Here is a 17,169-nt window from a genome sequence, read left to right on the forward strand (position 1 = left end):
AGCTCTGAGAACGCCTTCACCAATGCTAGCAACCTGGGCTCCATTGGGAGCTTTCTGAAAAAGCCAGAGATTCTGGGTCAATTGGTCTGCTTCAATGCCCAAGACATCATGGGAGCTTTGACTAGCCATGAGAGCCACTGGATTGCTAGATGCAGTCATTTGCTGCAGACAGACCTCCATAGCTCGGCTCTTTCTCTGGTCACAGCATCTCTCCTTTTCCTTCGAGAGGAGCTGAAGTGAAGATTTTGTCATGGAACAACCTCATGTGGCAACCAGAGCCCTGTTCACTCACCCTTCATTGGTATTCAACAGCTGTTTAATGTATGCATGGTGAAGACGCAGACAGAAGCAGGCTGGGGGCTCACAGAAGTTGCTGGGAAGCCATGCTGCTGAGGAGCTGGCATTTAAACAGGCCCTGAATGACAAGGGAAAAAAAAAATCTGTCATGTGAAGCTGTCATGATCATAGGTACAAAGGCCACAGGGACAAAGGGGACATATGGCCAGGACACAAAAGACAGCAAAGACTCTAAAAAAGCTGCAGAGAAACCCTGTCTCGAAAAACCAAAAAAAAAAAAAAAAAAAAAGAAAAAAAGACAGCAAAGAGATGAAGGGTAAGAGGTGGCCAGAGACACATTATGGTGAGCCTTGGAACAGTCAGTCAAGTGATTTCCCTTGTCAGTGTATTAGGAAGCCCCTAGAAGATTTTTAGGAGGCAAGACATGGCTCTCTTGTGTTTGTAAGGGACACTTGGGCTGCAGTGGGAGGCAGGCTGGTGGCCAGGTGTGAGTGAGACTTGTCCACTCTGTCAGGGCCAGGGACCAGAGCCCATGGGAAGGATGGGGCTTGGCTCTTCTGCAGAGTGGGGGAATGTAGGTCAGGCAGGCAGCTCACTCGACAGGCCGCTGAAGCAGCCCCCTTGCCTGTCAGGGGAAAGCTGAGTCTGTGCTGTGTGGGCTCCGCTGAGATCTGCATTGGCAGGGGAAGCAGAGAGACAGTCACCCAGGTGCAAGGATCTGGGTCACCACCCAGGATCCCCTCAGCTCCCTTCCCAGAATGCCTTTCCCCACTCCTCCACTCCCTCACTATCTCCCCAGGCAAGCTAGACACACACCACCAGGGAAGCAGGCAGCTATATTTTAAGATCAGGGCTCAGACCTCTAAATAAACCATAAACAAAACCAGCTTCCCTGCCACAGAAGGAGGGAGATGGCTCCATTTCTCTTCAGTGCATTGACTGGGGAATAAACAAGTGGTTCTGCCTGTCACATACACTTAACTCTCAGCTCCTGCCAGGTCCAGGAGCTTCTGCTTGGCCTTTCCAAGAAATAGCTGATATGCAGCTTCTCCCTGTGGGCTCCAAATTCACTTTGATAACTCAGAGAAAGGTGGGTGTGGGTTTTGTTCCTGACCCTGGCCTCAAAGGAAAACCTAACCAAGGGCAGGTACAGACCGGGGACTCCAATGCAGCCTGGAGTATGGAGGAGATTAAGGGTCAGGGGACGAACGCGGAGAAAACAAGCAAGCTTTGGAAGATGGAGGTGGGCGTCCAAGGTGGGGGTGGACGGCAGAGCTGAGGGTGGCAGGGAACTAGGAAGTCTGAGGGCCCCAGAAGTCTGTGAGAAGGGTGTAGGGGAGGGGTATACCCCGGGGAGGGGTTTACCCCGGGGAGGGACAAAAAGAACAAAAGTGAAGAATTTCTTTCTCCATAAACAGTCTCCTAAAATCAGAAAGGAAGAAGGAATGAGTGAGACAAAGAAGCAGAGAAAGAAATCTCCAGAGTCGTCAAACTCATGTCCTATTCCTAGGAGGATAGACCCCCAAAGTACAGCAGGAAAAAAAGATTAACAAACAGAGAACACAAGGAGCCAAGGCACTGAGGAGTCAGGAGTCAAGGCTGAAGGAATGGTAGTGTCTGGGGATAGTGACATGCAACAGAACCACACAGATGTATGTAGCAAAAGGTGGCTGTAAGACTTAGGGTTGCCAGAAGTCAACTGAGAGGAAGAAGGTGCAGGTTGAGAGAGTGGTTGTCTCCAGATGCTGCTCCAGGAGCCTGCAGTGTGGAGGCCTCACAGCCACTCTCCAAGGTGTGGGAAGGACTGAGAAAGTGAGAGTCAGCAAGCCAGAGATCACACATTCACCAAAGTCCCTGCCCCCGCCCTGCAAAGTCTGGCACCATCTCAGCAGCACACCATGGGGGTGAAGGAGACCCAGGAGTCCCCAAACTGTGGCCCAGCCGGACTTCAAAAGATAGAGCCAGTCAGACTATACAGAGGATAAGGTGAGACTATGCTAAACAGACGCCAGTGGAAAGAGATGGTTGGGGCCAGGTGTGGTGGCACATACCAATCCCAGCCCTCGGGAGGCAGAGGCAGGCAGACTCCGTGAGTTCAAGGACAGCCTGGTTTACATAATGAATACCAGGACAGCCAGAGATATACAGAGAGACCCTGTCTCAAAAGAAAAAAGAGGGGGAGACTGGGTCAGGAAAGGGAACAGCAAGGCAGGGAGAGAGTAGAGGGTGTCGTGAGCAAAGTAAATGGTAAATGCAAGAGAACATCATAATTATTTCGTATGCTAACTGAGACATTTAAGAAAAATTAGTAACCACAAATAAATGGACACAGAGACAGGCATCAATTGGCAGACTGCTCCCTACACAGACACATACACACACCCCATACACCATCACCACCACCACCACCACCATCATCACCTCCATCACCACCCCCACCACCACCATCACCACCACCACCATCACCACCACCATCATCACCATCACCACCACCACCACCACCACCACCACCACCACCACCATCACCACCACCACCACCACCATCACCATCACCACCACCACCACCACCACCACCACCGCTACCCTCTAACACCAAACAAAAGAAAGGAAGCTCATGTGGCCCACACCACACTATTCCTTCCCCTCATGATTGCTTTTGTTGGAAGCCCCACACCCAGAGACTTCAGGGTCATGCGTGTAGAGTCCTCTTAGTGAGGACACACTTGCCCATGCGCACATATCACATATGCTCAAAGGAGAGTAGTTGACACAAGAATGAGTCACACTTGGATCCAGGGATCCCACACAAAACTAGACCAAGCAGTCTCTCCAGACCCCCTGAGGAAGCCTAAAGCTTGTATTTTTCATTTTTATGTGGTTTGGGGATCAACATTCAGACCTTCACAGATGCCCAGCAAACACTAACCCAGAGCTCCAGCCCCAGGCTGTTAGGTAGTCTAGAGTCAGAACAGTTTTCCATTAAGATGGAATCCTCAGAGTCACACAAGGAGAATGTGTCTCCCTGTGGCTGTTGTTCTTCCTGTGAATCTGGAGCCACCCTGTGAGAAATACCCTAGGACTTTTGACCAAGACATGTAGATGCTAGCTAGCTCTGTGCTGAGGCTGAACCCAGCAATCTGAAAACAAGGACCACACCACAGGCCCAGAGACCAAAGGGAGACCCAGGAATAAGGGTCTGTTTTCTGGTTTGGGTCAGTAGGAGGACCCTAAGTCTTGTGGATGAGCATACTGGTGCCGAGGTCACACTGTTTACACAGCACACAGTCCCACATCACAAACACATGCCACACTGACGCATACATACCCCTACACAGCACGCTGCATGCGTCTTTCCATCCATCAGAAGACTTAGATCAATGTTGTTCACAGACATTGGAAATTCCTACTGTTCTCGATCACACAGGTGCACAGAACTTCAAGCACCCACCTTGAGTCCACACAACCACACTGGCCTGTGCATACACGGTACCCACACAGAATTCTCAAACCGAACTCCTTGACTGCTTCCCAAGCCAATAGGACCTGTGCACACCTCCCCAGCCTCTTGCTCCACCCACAGCCTTGCCACGGCTGAACTTGTCTTCTCCGACAACACCTATTTTCCAATAACCCCATTTTCAGGTGTGGGAAACTTTTCTTCAGGTCTCTAAAAGAGGAAGCCCCGTAGATCCTTCTGTTGCTGCCCCATCTGTCCTTCCTCATTTCCTAGCCTGTCTCCTACAGATCCAGCGAGAGAGAAAGTCACCGTAGGCAACCTTCTGCCTGAGCCCTGGGGTGCTGGCAATAACAGCTGTCCCCGGAGGATGCGGAGGGAGGGAGGAAAGGAGTCAGCTCGGTGCAGAGCTGGGGGGCGCCCGGGGAACAGAATGACGCCCCGAACATCTTCAGAGTCTGGGGCGGCGGCTGAGCCCAAAGCTTGAAGCGCACGGAGCTGTCCGTTCAGCACCACCGCGCGGCTCGGGGCTCTGGGCCCACCGCAAGGCGCACGGGCTCGGTTCCCACCCCCGCTCCGCGGGCGCCTGCGGCGTGGGCTCCTGCCTCTCTTGGCGGGTGAGGGGCGCGCGAATCGGAAGAGGGGGGATCCACGAGCGTCGGGGCCACGCAGCCACCTGTGAGCCTTTTGCGGTTGCAGGCGGCGGTGTGTGGGGCCCGAGACTGAAGGAGGCGCACGGCGGACCCCGCCTGCCCAGTGGCGGGGCACATACACAGGCGCACACATCCACATCCTCGCACCCGCGCGCACTCGCGCAGGCAGCCGGCGGTGGCCACCGCGGTGATGCTCGCCAGCAGATCGGGGAAGTTTCCCGCCGGCCTCGGCCGCGGGCGCCGGTGCACCCAGGTAAGCGCTTCCAGAACGCGCAAGGCGAGCCCGGGGAAGGCGCAGCGCACGCGGCCGGGGGCACGGCGCCAGTAGGGCGCGGGGTAGTGGGTGGTGAGGGGGCTGGGAAGGGGATCGGTCTTTGGAGGCAGGAGACCTGGGACGCTGAGTTGACCCTTTTCCCCCTGGGCCCAGATTTAGGGACTGTAGCGGTTAATTTCCCCGCCCCCTCCCAAATCTCCGCGCCCCCTTCTTGGCCCACCCCTGCCAGTGCGCATCTCAGCTTGGGTCCCGCCTGTCTGCGGCGAGAGGGCGGGGGCGTCTCCTTGGTCTGCTCACAGGCAAGGTCAGCACGCAGCCCCCATGGGTTCTCAGAGCCTTTGGGCTCTACTCCGGGGAGGAGGTGGAGGCCCGGCTGTACTCGTAGAAACATACACCCTTGCCTTGCCTTGGGAAGGGGTCAACCCCCATAGAATCATTCCTGCACCCCAGTGTCAGATCGCACACAGAGACCCTGCTGGAGAGGATTGGGCCCTCCTGAGGAGGGTGGGGAGAAAGAAAGAGACTGGGGTGGGGAGTGCGGGCGCTCACACAGATGCGGTTTCTTCTGCTTTCAGGTGTAGCGCCCCCGCGCGGAGCGGGCGCCTGGGTATCTCCAGCATGACCCGCCAGAGCCTGTGGGACGTGTCCGAGGCCGACGTCGAGGATGGAGAGATCCGCATCAATGTGGGCGGCTTCAAGAGACGGCTGCGTTCCCACACGCTGCTGCGCTTCCCCGAGACGCGCCTGGGCCGTCTGCTTCTCTGCCACTCGCGAGAGGCAATTCTGGAACTCTGCGATGACTACGACGACGTCCAACGTGAGTTCTACTTCGACCGTAACCCTGAGCTCTTCCCCTACGTCTTGCATTTCTACCACACGGGCAAGCTTCACGTCATGGCTGAGCTGTGCGTCTTCTCCTTCAGCCAGGAGATCGAGTACTGGGGTATCAATGAGTTCTTTATCGACTCTTGCTGCAGCTATAGCTATCACGGCCGCAAAGTGGAACCCGAGCAGGAGAAGTGGGATGAACAGAGCGACCAGGAGAGCACCACGTCCTCCTTTGACGAGATTTTGGCTTTCTATAATGATGCTTCCAAGTTCGATGGGCAACCTCTGGGCAACTTCCGCAGGCAGCTGTGGCTGGCATTGGACAACCCGGGCTACTCAGTCCTCAGCAGGGTCTTCAGCGTCCTCTCCATCTTGGTGGTGTTGGGATCGATCATCACCATGTGCCTCAATAGCCTGCCCGACTTCCAAATCCCCGATGGCCAGGGCAACCCTGGTGAGGACCCCAGGTTCGAAATCGTGGAGCACTTTGGCATCGCCTGGTTTACATTCGAGTTGGTGGCCAGGTTTGCTGTGGCCCCTGACTTTCTCAAGTTCTTCAAGAATGCTCTAAACCTTATTGATCTCATGTCTATTGTTCCCTTTTACATTACTCTAGTGGTGAACCTGGTGGTGGAGAGTTCCCCTACCTTGGCTAACTTGGGCAGGGTGGCTCAGGTCCTGAGGCTGATGAGGATCTTCCGAATTCTCAAGCTGGCCAGACACTCCACTGGCCTCCGCTCCTTGGGAGCCACCCTGAAATACAGCTACAAGGAAGTGGGGCTGCTCTTGCTCTACCTCTCAGTGGGGATTTCCATCTTCTCTGTGGTGGCCTACACCATTGAGAAAGAGGAGAACGAGGGCCTGGCTACCATCCCCGCTTGCTGGTGGTGGGCTACCGTCAGTATGACCACTGTCGGGTATGGAGACGTGGTCCCTGGGACCACAGCCGGGAAGCTGACTGCCTCTGCCTGCATCTTGGCAGGCATCCTGGTGGTGGTCTTACCCATCACCTTGATCTTCAATAAGTTCTCTCACTTTTACCGGCGCCAAAAGCAACTCGAGAGCGCCATGCGTAGCTGTGACTTTGGAGATGGATTGAAGGAGGTCCCCTCAGTCAACTTGAGGGATTACTATGCCCATAAAGTTAAATCCCTCATGGCAAGCCTGACGAACATGAGCAGGAGTTCGCCCAGCGAACTGAGTTTAGATGATTCTCTACACTAGTTGGGATGGTTTGTGATCGTCAGACGTACCTTGCCGATCTGCCTCTTGTGCCTTTGGCACAATCCAGGCACCGTAGGGTTATGACATAAAGAGTCATCCCGACCCTAGAGGGAGAGCTGCATGGGATATGAGCCCTAGGTTGCTTCTGCAATGTTTAGAGTCATTTTTTTAGAGGATGGTGTGTTGAACGCCACGCCTTTGCACCTTTCAATGAAGTGACACTCACTGGTCTTTGCATTATGGGCATAAAATGTTCATCTTTCTGCCAGATGAGTATATAGAATGCCGATCTCTCTGTCCAATGTGTACACTATTCTAGTCTTGATGCCCCAGTATTACCTGTGAGTAGAGTTGTATGTGCTCCCATTTCTGCAGTTGTTTGTGTGAACTCTATACAAAAAGCCCCGACAAGTCTGTCCGGTGGAAATACATCTGTCTATGGGGTCAGCAAGGATTATCGTGAGATTCGAATCACAACCTTGTGAAAACAGAATCTCAATTATTTATCCACTGCTTTCCCCTAATTTTCATACCAAAACAGAAAGACTGCAAAGCTAAGCACACTTAACTAATGCAAGTCTTCTTTTTCCTCGGTTCCGTTCTTGTGATGTGCATGGATAAGCCAGTCAGTTTTTAGAAAGATGTGTATTGATGTGTCTCTCCTAAGTGTCAGTATAAGAGAATGTTATTCAGTCCACATGTAGTAAAGACTGAATGTTTTTTCCCTAAACAGATAGATTAGGGACAGGGACTTTAGCTAAACATGGGCCAAACCCTAGGATGCTATAAACAGAGTTTATATAGGCTAAGCTTTTTCATTGACGGTCAGGCCTCTATTTTTCCTGAAGGAATCATAGAGACATTTATTTCTGGCTGAGATTACTAATCCAGGCCATTTTGACCAAAGTTTTCTGTGTCTTGGTATTAGCATGTTTTCCAAGTATTTCTTTTTAAAGATGTTTAGGAATAAGGTCGTGTGTCTTTCTCAACCAGAAGAGGTTAGTGTTGCCTTGTCGTTGTGAGGTGAGCATCGTTAGGTTGATAGCAAGGGCAGTAGCTTAAACATTTTCTTGCCAGCTCTGAAAGCTTGTAATAGAACAGCCCTTTTAATTCCAAGCAGAATTCTCTTTAGGTGGCTCTGCTTCTAGGATACAGGATAGTACGTGGACGTTTTGATTGCCTTGAGTGCCTGCCGTGCCGTGGGAGCCTGGTAGTGTAGAAGAGTGTTCAAAATACAGATGTGCGTGACGGCAGTGTGGCATGCACAGATGTGCGTGACGGCAGTGTGGCTTGCACAGATGTGCGTGACGGCAGTGTGGCTTGCACAGATGTGCGTGACGGCAGTGTGGCTTGCACAGATGTGCGTGACGGCAGTGTGGCTTGCACAGATGTGCGTGACGGCAGTGTGGCTTGCACAGATGTGCGTGACGGCAGTGTGGTTTGCACAGATGTGCGTGACGACAGTGTGGTTTGTACAGATGTGCGTGACGGCAGTGTGGCTTGCACAGGGTGGAAACACTGGAGTGCATTTTCATTGCAATTGCAGGGTTCTCTTGTGGGGAGGCCAGAAGAAAAGAAAGAGTTATTTAGCCAAAAACTACTACTTCATAAAATATAAATAACTGTGAATTTCTTGAAAAGCATAAACCTTTCGACCACTAGGCTTTGTTGAAGGGTTAGCACTATTTCCTTTCCCAGATATCTTCTGCAGATAGTCAGCATAGATGCTATGAAGGGGAAGCTGGGCCCCCTTTTAAGAAAATTCTTTCTCATCATCCTCTACATAATCCAATGGTTTTCCAGTGGCTTTTGTTATTGTTAAGTCTTTGGCAAGGCTGTAAGAATGTACGATCTAAATAAGGAGATAAGCGGGCTTTTTTATCCAAAGTTTGGACCTACTCTCAATTGGTCCATTTTGTGTTTTAGTCGGGTAAGGATAATCCATACCTTACGGGGTATGGAGTGGATCTTCTCAGAGGGCTTTGTGTACTAATGTTGTCATGGCTACCACAGTGTGGGGGATTTGTTGGGTGAATGCACCGGCCACTTAATGTCCTTGAGCCTCCAGTTCAAATCTTTCATCAGATTGGAGTCTCATGAAGGGCACAGGGTGGCAACCTCCTAGTGCCTCCATGCAGACACACCGACGTGTGTGATTCCAAAGCAGCAAGGATGTGAGATGACTGAGAGGACCCTGCCGAGGAGTCAGAAGACAGGGTTGTTTGCACACGGAACTCTTGCTGGCTAGTATCTTCAGTCCTGGAAGACGGAATATTTGCAAAACTGTGCCCAGATGCACTGAAGGCAGTGATAGCATAACCTGTGAGAACCGTTCCGTCTGCTGAGGCTGATGGCACACGGTCACGGCATGATGTCCATATGATATCCATGGTCCCTGACCATGAAGCTGATGCAAAGGAGAAATGAGGCAAGAGGCAGACTCACTTAGCCACTCCCGTAAAGATTTCCCTAAATGAGTGGGTTTACCACTGAAAAAGAGATACCTCTAGTGGGTACCTACAAGGGTACAAAAGCTGGAAAACTTGACTTTTCTTTTTGGTAATGACTTGTTTTATCTGGTGCCTTTCTTTGGGGGAAATCCCAAAGTGCTTTAGAGACTGTCTTTTTAACATTTCTTGTATATATATATATATATACATGTATGTATACTTGTAAAAAATATTTCTTTGCCCACCGAGACTTTTAGTCACTTCTGAACTGAAAAGGTCCCATTGGCATTGATTTCTCCAAGCAGTGGACACCGCAGCTGACGGGGACACTTCAGTGAATCCCCCTAGAAAGTGAATACTGACACCAGAAGCTCCAGGAACCCTTCCCTCACCACCACACCACACCACACCAAGGTATGGCGTTCACAGGCGCTGGCTCAGAAGCAAAACCTCTGATTGGCCATGTCAGATAACGCCCCCCACTGCAGCAGTTTCTCTTGGTAACCAGGGCAGGGCAGATTAATTTTCTGTCCTGTTTGGGACCAAAGATGAAGTGTCCCCATAAGACTGTCAAAGTGACCAGTGATCAATCCTTCCTGGGTGGGACACACACGCACGCGCGCGCGCATACACACACACACACACTCATGTTCACGCTCACACATGTTCACGCGTGTCCAGCTAGTGGCTGAAGGGCAGCTTTGCTCCTGGCATTTGATCTGTTCAGTGTCACTGGGACAGATACAGTGGCCGAGCTTTCCTCGCAGCATCTGAGAAGGACGTTTGGAAATGACACGTGCTCGTTGTACGTATGCACCGGGTCTTAGGCTGTGTTCCCCACCAGACGTCCTCATTCCCCAGGTTTGCTACCGAGGAGGGAGGGGCGTGTCGAACGCCGAGCTTATGCCTAGCTCATCAGGTAGTAATTGGTGTTTAATATCCAAATGTGTTATTTCTACTTATCATAGCACTCGAATCACAGAACTGCCTGTTAATTATTGCTTCATTTCCATGAAAATGACTTGTTCTGCACTTTGGGATGGCGGCGATCTGTGTGGTCTCTACTTGAAGATTTAACTGGGTATTTCTTTTATGTGAACAGCATGACTTGTTCCATGGTTGTAATTTTAAACATCGAGAACGCTGTATTTGCAATGTCAGTTTTAACACTCATTAACACACTACTGTGCGGCATCCTGGCGGCTCTCCGCTGCACCGTTCTGTCTGAGTCCTGTGCTTGAATCTACTGTGCCTCGACTCTGGACTGGGGCACATGAGCGACGTAGTCAGGATGCCAGCCTTGCAAATGTGTAGATTAAACAGAAAACAATTATTTAACTTCCTTAAGCCCCCTCAATTGCACACGGACATTGGGAAGCAAGGGACTGGATTGCCTGTAAAGGCCGAACTGCTGTTTGTTCGGTTTTGTGTGTGTGTGTGTGTGTGTGTGTGTGTGTGTGTGTGTGTGCATGCGTGTGTTCATGTTCACATGTGTGTGGAGGCTAGAAGTTGGTTATTTTCCTCAATCACTGTGCACCTTATATAGCCAGGCAGGATTTCTCACTTGAACCTAGCACATCTGCCTTGCTGGTCTAGCTAGCCAGCTTGCTGGAATGCTTGTCTCTGCCTCCCATTGCTGGGATTATAGGTAGATCATCCTGCCTCCTCATGCTTACATGGGTTTTGGAGATCTAAATGACGGTCTCCTCAGCCCCAAGGCTGAAATTTCTTCTCGGTGGAGTCAGCAGTGGGAGGAGCTTTTGCTAAGAGCTGGGGTCACTGGGTGCTTGGTAGAAGGCTTGTTACATTTTGGGGGGGTCCCCAGTGGACCAGAGGCTCCTGAAAGATTTCCTCCTCACTCGGTGCCCTGCTTAGAGCCTCCACAGCCTGCTCTGACAGCCCCACCCTGTTCTACAGTGCCAATCTTTTTGCTACTCAAGTGGTTACTGATAGTAAGCCAGGTCTGTAGTAACTCGGAGCGTCCAGGGTGACGGGTATGAATATTGTTGGATTCGTGCAACTTGCTTAGTTCTCCCCACCTGGAACTCAGAGGCTAAGGTCTACTGGAGGCCCCAGGGGAACCAATGAGAGGGGCACTACTTGACTGTGTCTTAACTCCTGGCCTTTTGCAATTTCCTTTCCATTGCTTCAGAGAGTGGGGAAGATGGATGGGATAACCCTTAAAGCCGGTTTTTTACCTCCATATGAAAGCAGAATTTCAGCGTGCCTCTCGATGTCCTCATTATAGCATGAGAGCTCCCCCATATCTCTGATTTATTTGTAGGAGAACAGAGGTTTCACCCTTCTCTTTGGCAGGCAGAGAGGGATAAGGGTCCTGGGGACCGGCTTGGGCCTAGTGTCTAGTTTAAGTGCCTTGAGTTTAAATAAGCAGCCATTTTGTCCTGTGGGCTTTAAGTTCATACATCTTATATGAATAAGCAATCCAAATTTCTGCTATTAAAAATTATTAGGCAGAGAGGAAAAAAATGGGCATTCCATTTGGTTCACTTTTGTTCTTTCTTTGTGAGGCTAGGCAGATGCTTGCTCCTGTTCCCTGAGTTCCTGGGAGGCTCTCAGTGTGTAGCTCAGTGTGTAGCTCACAGGAAACTCACTGCAGGGTGCTACATTCTGCTGGAATCCGCTGGAAAGCCGAGGTGAAGGTCAATGCCAGAACCGTGATTGGGGCTCCCATCTAGTGGGGTGTGACTTGACTCCCAACGGGATCTTTGCATTTCACAAGGCAAAACAAGCACCCACTCCTCAAAAATAATGTGCTCAAAGTCCACCTCTTTTTTTCATTTTTTATTGTTTTTATTGAGCTATATAGTTTTCTCCACTCTACTCCCTTCCTCTCCCCTCCCTTTCAACCCTCCCCCAAGGTCCCCATGCTCCCAATTTACTCAGGAGATCTTGTCTTTTTCTATTTTCCATGTAGATTAGCTCCAAATATGTCTCTCTTAGGGTCCTCTTTGTTGTCTAGGTTCTCTGGGAATGTGCATTGTAGGTTTTTTTTCTTTATGTCTAAAAGTCACTTATGAGTGAGTCTGGGTTGCCTCACTCAATATGTTTTCTAGCTCCATCCATTTTCCGCAAATGTCAAGATGCCATTATTTTTCCCCGCTGTGTAGTACTCCATTGCGCAAATGTACCACATTTTCTTTATCCATTCTTCAGTCGAGGGGCATTTAGGTTGTTTCCAGGTTCTGGCTATGACAAAGTCCATCTCTTACTTTCAGAATCTTTAAATAGCGTTCTGCCGAGGACCTGCCCTGGACAAACACTGCACGGTGCTGCAGATCTGAAAAGTTGGCTTCCAGCCTTCTGCTGTTTATCAATATTGCTGTCCTCCCAGCTGGCTTTTCCCAAGCAGATGACAGGGTCCACCCCTGAGTTGTGGAAACTCCTATCAAAGAAAATGAGGATGGGAAGAAGGCAGGAAAAAGAGAGGAGGAAGGGAAAGAAGTTACAGGAGAAAACAAAGAAAAAACAGAGAGAAAACCAGAGACCAAGAGGCGATGTTTGTTGAGATTAGGGAGGAGACTGGTGAGGGTCAGAAAGAAGACAGGAGGCTCCTCCCTCTCCTTCTCCTCTCCTTACTCCTTCCCTTCTATTCCCCTTCCTCTTCCTCTTCGTCTCAGTTCAGGGACCTGCACAAAGTCCAGGAGGCAAGATTGCTGGAAAGTGTGAGAACAGAGAAGAATGTAGTAGAAGTTGGGAATAGAAAAAAAAAAACATGACCAAAAAAGTTATATCAAAAAATTTCAGTTAAAAAATTAGTCAAGTCAACATGGTTGAAAAGCAGCCAGGTACCAAAGCAGGTCAGAGCAGCTTTGAATAGCCTAAGCTAAATTCTGCTGTCACTGAGACTAGCTTTATGATACCGGAATGTGACTGGAAACAACTTCAAAGTCCAGGCCTGTCCGAGGTCACCACCACAGTGAGGCCAGATCCAGGGTAGGCGTGGGGGTGAGGCAGGAGGAAAGAGCAGTTCCACAGGCATGCATCCAGCAGGTGTGGGGCTGAGGGACGTGGAGGGGCAGGGTGGACTGATGGGTGGCTAGCTGCTGGCGTCACCAAGACAAAGTGGGAATCCTCATGCCCCTCATGAGGAGGAGCCCTGCTGCCAGAGGGACTATGTGAGAGGGCAGGAGTTGTCTAGAGAGGAGCTCCAGCCATGCGCACAGAGGGACACTAAGTCCCCAAGGTCAGGGGTCTCAGCTAGTCCATCGTCTACCTTCAGTTCCCGTCTCTCCTTCCTCCTGAGAGGTGGAGATGGGTTACCAGCAGTCTCAGAGGGCCTCAGCCGTATTCCCCCATCTCCTTATTCTGTGTTTAGGAGTCACCTGTGCTCCGCTTACTCTTGGGGAACAGCCCTTTCCTAACCGTAACACAGGAGGCCTCTCCTTGGTTCTCAAGCCCCCCAATTTTTTGACCCCACAGAAAAACCTCTTTGTACTCGTCTTGTCCAGTTCTTGGATGCTCCATGCTGCTGGCTGGGAAGGCTCTTTAGTCTCCTCCCCCCCTTCTCCATTGCACCTCCATCAGAAGGAGGTGCTCTTGCTGCCTCAGACAGAAGGCATGGCTCCCAGGTCTCCAGCCTGACTCCGGCTTACGCCCAGGCCCGGGGGCACGTTAGGCAACCACAGAAGTCATCCTGTCTGATACGGATTTACCACTCAGGCTCCAACTTCCTCCTGTCTTCCTCCTTTCCGTTCATGGAATCACGGTGGTTCTTGTCCACTGGGGGAACTGTCAGTCATCTTGACTCCTCCCCACTTATTGATCTAGTCAGTTTCCATAGCAATCATTCATCAGCAGCGGAGAAATTGTCAGGAACCATATTCAGTTTAGGGGCAATAAGCAGAAAGGGCGTCATTCGTAGTAAGTCATACACACTGTAGAGCTACTTCACATTAGATTTATCTAGGGAGGTTTTAGCCAAGTGGCCAAGTAGAATTTTGAGCTTCATCCATCCACAAAAACCAGACTTGTGAGATAGAGCCAGGCATGTGCAGATAAAATTCCTGGGTGATTGATTGATCGTGTGTGTGCATGTATGTGTGCATGTGTATGTATGTGTGTATGTGTGTGTGCGTGCATGTGTGTATGTGCATGTGTGTGTGCGCATGTGCGCTCGTGCATGTATGTGTGTGCATGTGTATGTGTGAGTGTGTGCATGTGCATGTGTGAGTGTGTGCATGTGTGCGTGTGTGTGCATGTGCATGTGTGTAGCACATTCTAGGCAAGTGCTCTACTATTGAGCTCTCGCCCCAGCCCTTCAGGTCGCTTTGACCCAGGTGGTTTTCAGTCTGCCTGTGACGATACAATGTCCATTCCTGCCTCGACTGTAACCAGGTTTCACTGATTCCATCACCGTATCGTCACATATTAGTCCCATCCATCACAGTGGTTCACAGGCTCTCACCTTCTTTTTAAACCTCACTAATTCTTGTTTTGGTAATTACCAGTAAACCCCCAATCAAGACTCGCCAGCTGGCCTTTTCTGCAAGCCCTCCAATATAAGGTCTTCCAATATCTTAGTGTCTGAGACCGACCCACTAGTGATTTCCCTAGCTACTGTTGGATCTATGTTGAGTCCAGCTACATAAATGAGCGGTCACAGCTCACGAGGGAGAGCATCTGTGTGAGCCCTTTGTGCTCTAAGAGGAAAAAAGTCCCTTCAGAGAAGAGCTGATTTCTGTGGGGCAAGGACAGGCAATAGAGACAGGGGAGACTTGTGGCAAGGAACACACCAAGTTGCTAGCACCTCGGGCCCTGGGAGCGGCATGCTGGATAACCAGAATCAGCACTCCAGTTCCAAGGCCCAGAATAATGGTCCCCCAAAGAGCTGTGGGGGTGTCTAACTGTGCCTGGCATCCAGCAGCCTGCGGGGTGATATAACAAGGACAGAATTGGGGTTCTTGGGAGGTATAGTTTTTTTTTTTTTTGCACTAAACTTTGTCGCCCACATCTCCAGACATTTAAAGAATCCTGAGCTATTTTCAGACCTACTATGAAAAGAACCGAGGTGTCTGCAGTCAGACACCAGGCTAGCTGTTTCCTGAGAGGAGTGCTGGCAAGACTCCTGTCTTGATCTGTCAGCCTTCTACTGACTGTTCCGGCAAACTTTGTGAGTCTTCCGTGGCTGGCTCACTTGGGAGCATCTGAACAGCGCCCGCTGTGCTCAGACTTGCTTATGACAAAGGCCATCCTTGCTGGGTTGTATTTTGCATTTCTTTTTGTGGAATGTGTAGGAGGAGAGGAGGGGAACCACAATGCAGAGCCCAGGGTGTCCCTGGGCTTCCCCACTGTCTGCTGGAGGGAAGCCAGACGACTTGCTTCACGCTTTTCCTGGATTCCATGTTTGAAAACTGCTTTTGGAAAGAAGAGCCAGTGGGAACTCAGAGAGCCTCAGAAGTAAACTGATTATTCAGTAGTGTGTGTGCGTGTGTGCACGTGTGTGTGTATGTGTGTGTGTGTGTGTGTGTGTAATGTGTGTGTCAAGCTCTCTCCTAATAAAACTGAAATTAGATATTCCAGTCAGCCTCACATTTACTGACTTCCATTTTACCTGAGGTCCTCACCGTATTCTTTTTAAGGTATGGTCTCTTGGTGGGATCAGAACCCACCGCTCTGCTTGTCTTCCAGCTAGCTTGCTCTCAGAATCCTTACCACACCTTCTGAGGCTGGAATTGCAAGCGTGCTTCCAGGCCAGCTTAGCATTTACGTGGGCTCTAGGGATCTGAGCTCTAGTCCTCAAGCCTGCATACAAGCGAATGCTTTGCTGGATCCATCTCCCCAGATGGATGGGCAAGATTTTAGTTGTAGTTGCAAGGTGCACTAAATTATAATACACTAGTAATAGTTGAATAGATTTGTGATAAACATAACAAAACAATCTATGCTGGCAAGATGGTTCTGTGGGTAAAGACACTTGCTGCTAAGCCTGAAACCTGAGTTAAACCCTCAGAGCCCACATGGTGGAAGAAGAGAACCAATTCATGCACATGGTTCACCTCTGGACTACACACATGTTCTGTGGCATGAGTGGGGCAACACAACATATGCAAAATGAATGTATTGGGTTAAAACAAACCCAAGCTTAAGAGAAAAAAACCCGAAAAATCCACATTTCCCTTCCCCCAAGCACTGAATAGGGGAGTTTCCATTTCTCAGCAATTTCTGTACATTTATATAAATTTATTCCTAGAAAGAGAAAATGTAGTTTTGTAGATGGTTCAATTCTGCAAGCTCCTTAATGTCACTTGGGTATTTCTTTCCTGTGAGCTTAAAAAGATCAACATTAAAAATAAGTGTGTATGAGTGTGTGTCTGTCTGTCTGTACAGCATAGCATGTGCATGCCTGGTGCCTATGGAGGCCAGAAGAGGGGCAGTGGACCCCTGGGTCTAGAGTTACGAACAATTGTAAGGCACCACCTGGCTGGTGGGACTCAGACCCAACCTGGTTGCTCTTAACATCCCTGCAGCCCAACTTCATAAAAACAAAACTGCTTTGTTTAGCTGGACCCAAATCCATTTATCCACTCTCCTGTGAAGATGAGTTAGTCAGGTGTCTCATAGCTTCATGTGGAGCCTGGGCAGCTAGCAGAGAAGCTTGTACCCAGTTGGTGCTCTGTCGATGTTTGCTGACCAATAACGGAAGTGGGCGTTGGGTGCCAGGTGATATTCTGGGTCTCAACCACTTTTTTCCATGCATAGCCTTTGATTTTATTGAGGTATACATTTTTTCTCCTCCCTTCCCTTCCTCTCTCTTCCCCTTCAACCCTATCCATGGTCCCCATGTCCAATGAGGTCATTTTCTGCTCTTGATGAAGAATGAGACACTTACAAGGGAGTGACTGAGTAAACTGCCCAAGGTCACATGATATATTGTTTTGCTGTTCAGAGATACCTCCAAATCTGTAATAAAGATACACTTTCTTGCCTGTCAAAAAGAACCTTGAGGCCAAAGAAGTGAATTTGCCTCAA

At 50.0% G+C, this 17,169-nt stretch overlaps 1 protein-coding gene across 1 annotated transcript; it reads left to right on the plus strand.

Annotated features, from left to right (window-relative positions):
- Positions 1-5,296: 5,296 nt before the first annotated feature.
- Kcns2 (potassium voltage-gated channel modifier subfamily S member 2) lies at positions 5,297-6,730 on the plus strand. The gene has a single exon (XM_038341124.1). The coding sequence runs from the start codon at positions 5,297-5,299 to the stop codon at positions 6,728-6,730; it is 1,434 nt and encodes a 477-aa protein (XP_038197052.1).
- Positions 6,731-17,169: the final 10,439 nt, after the last annotated feature.

The sequence above is a fragment of the Arvicola amphibius genome, chromosome 9, assembly GCF_903992535.2.
Source record: "Arvicola amphibius chromosome 9, mArvAmp1.2, whole genome shotgun sequence".
NCBI lineage: Eukaryota > Metazoa > Chordata > Mammalia > Rodentia > Cricetidae > Arvicola > Arvicola amphibius.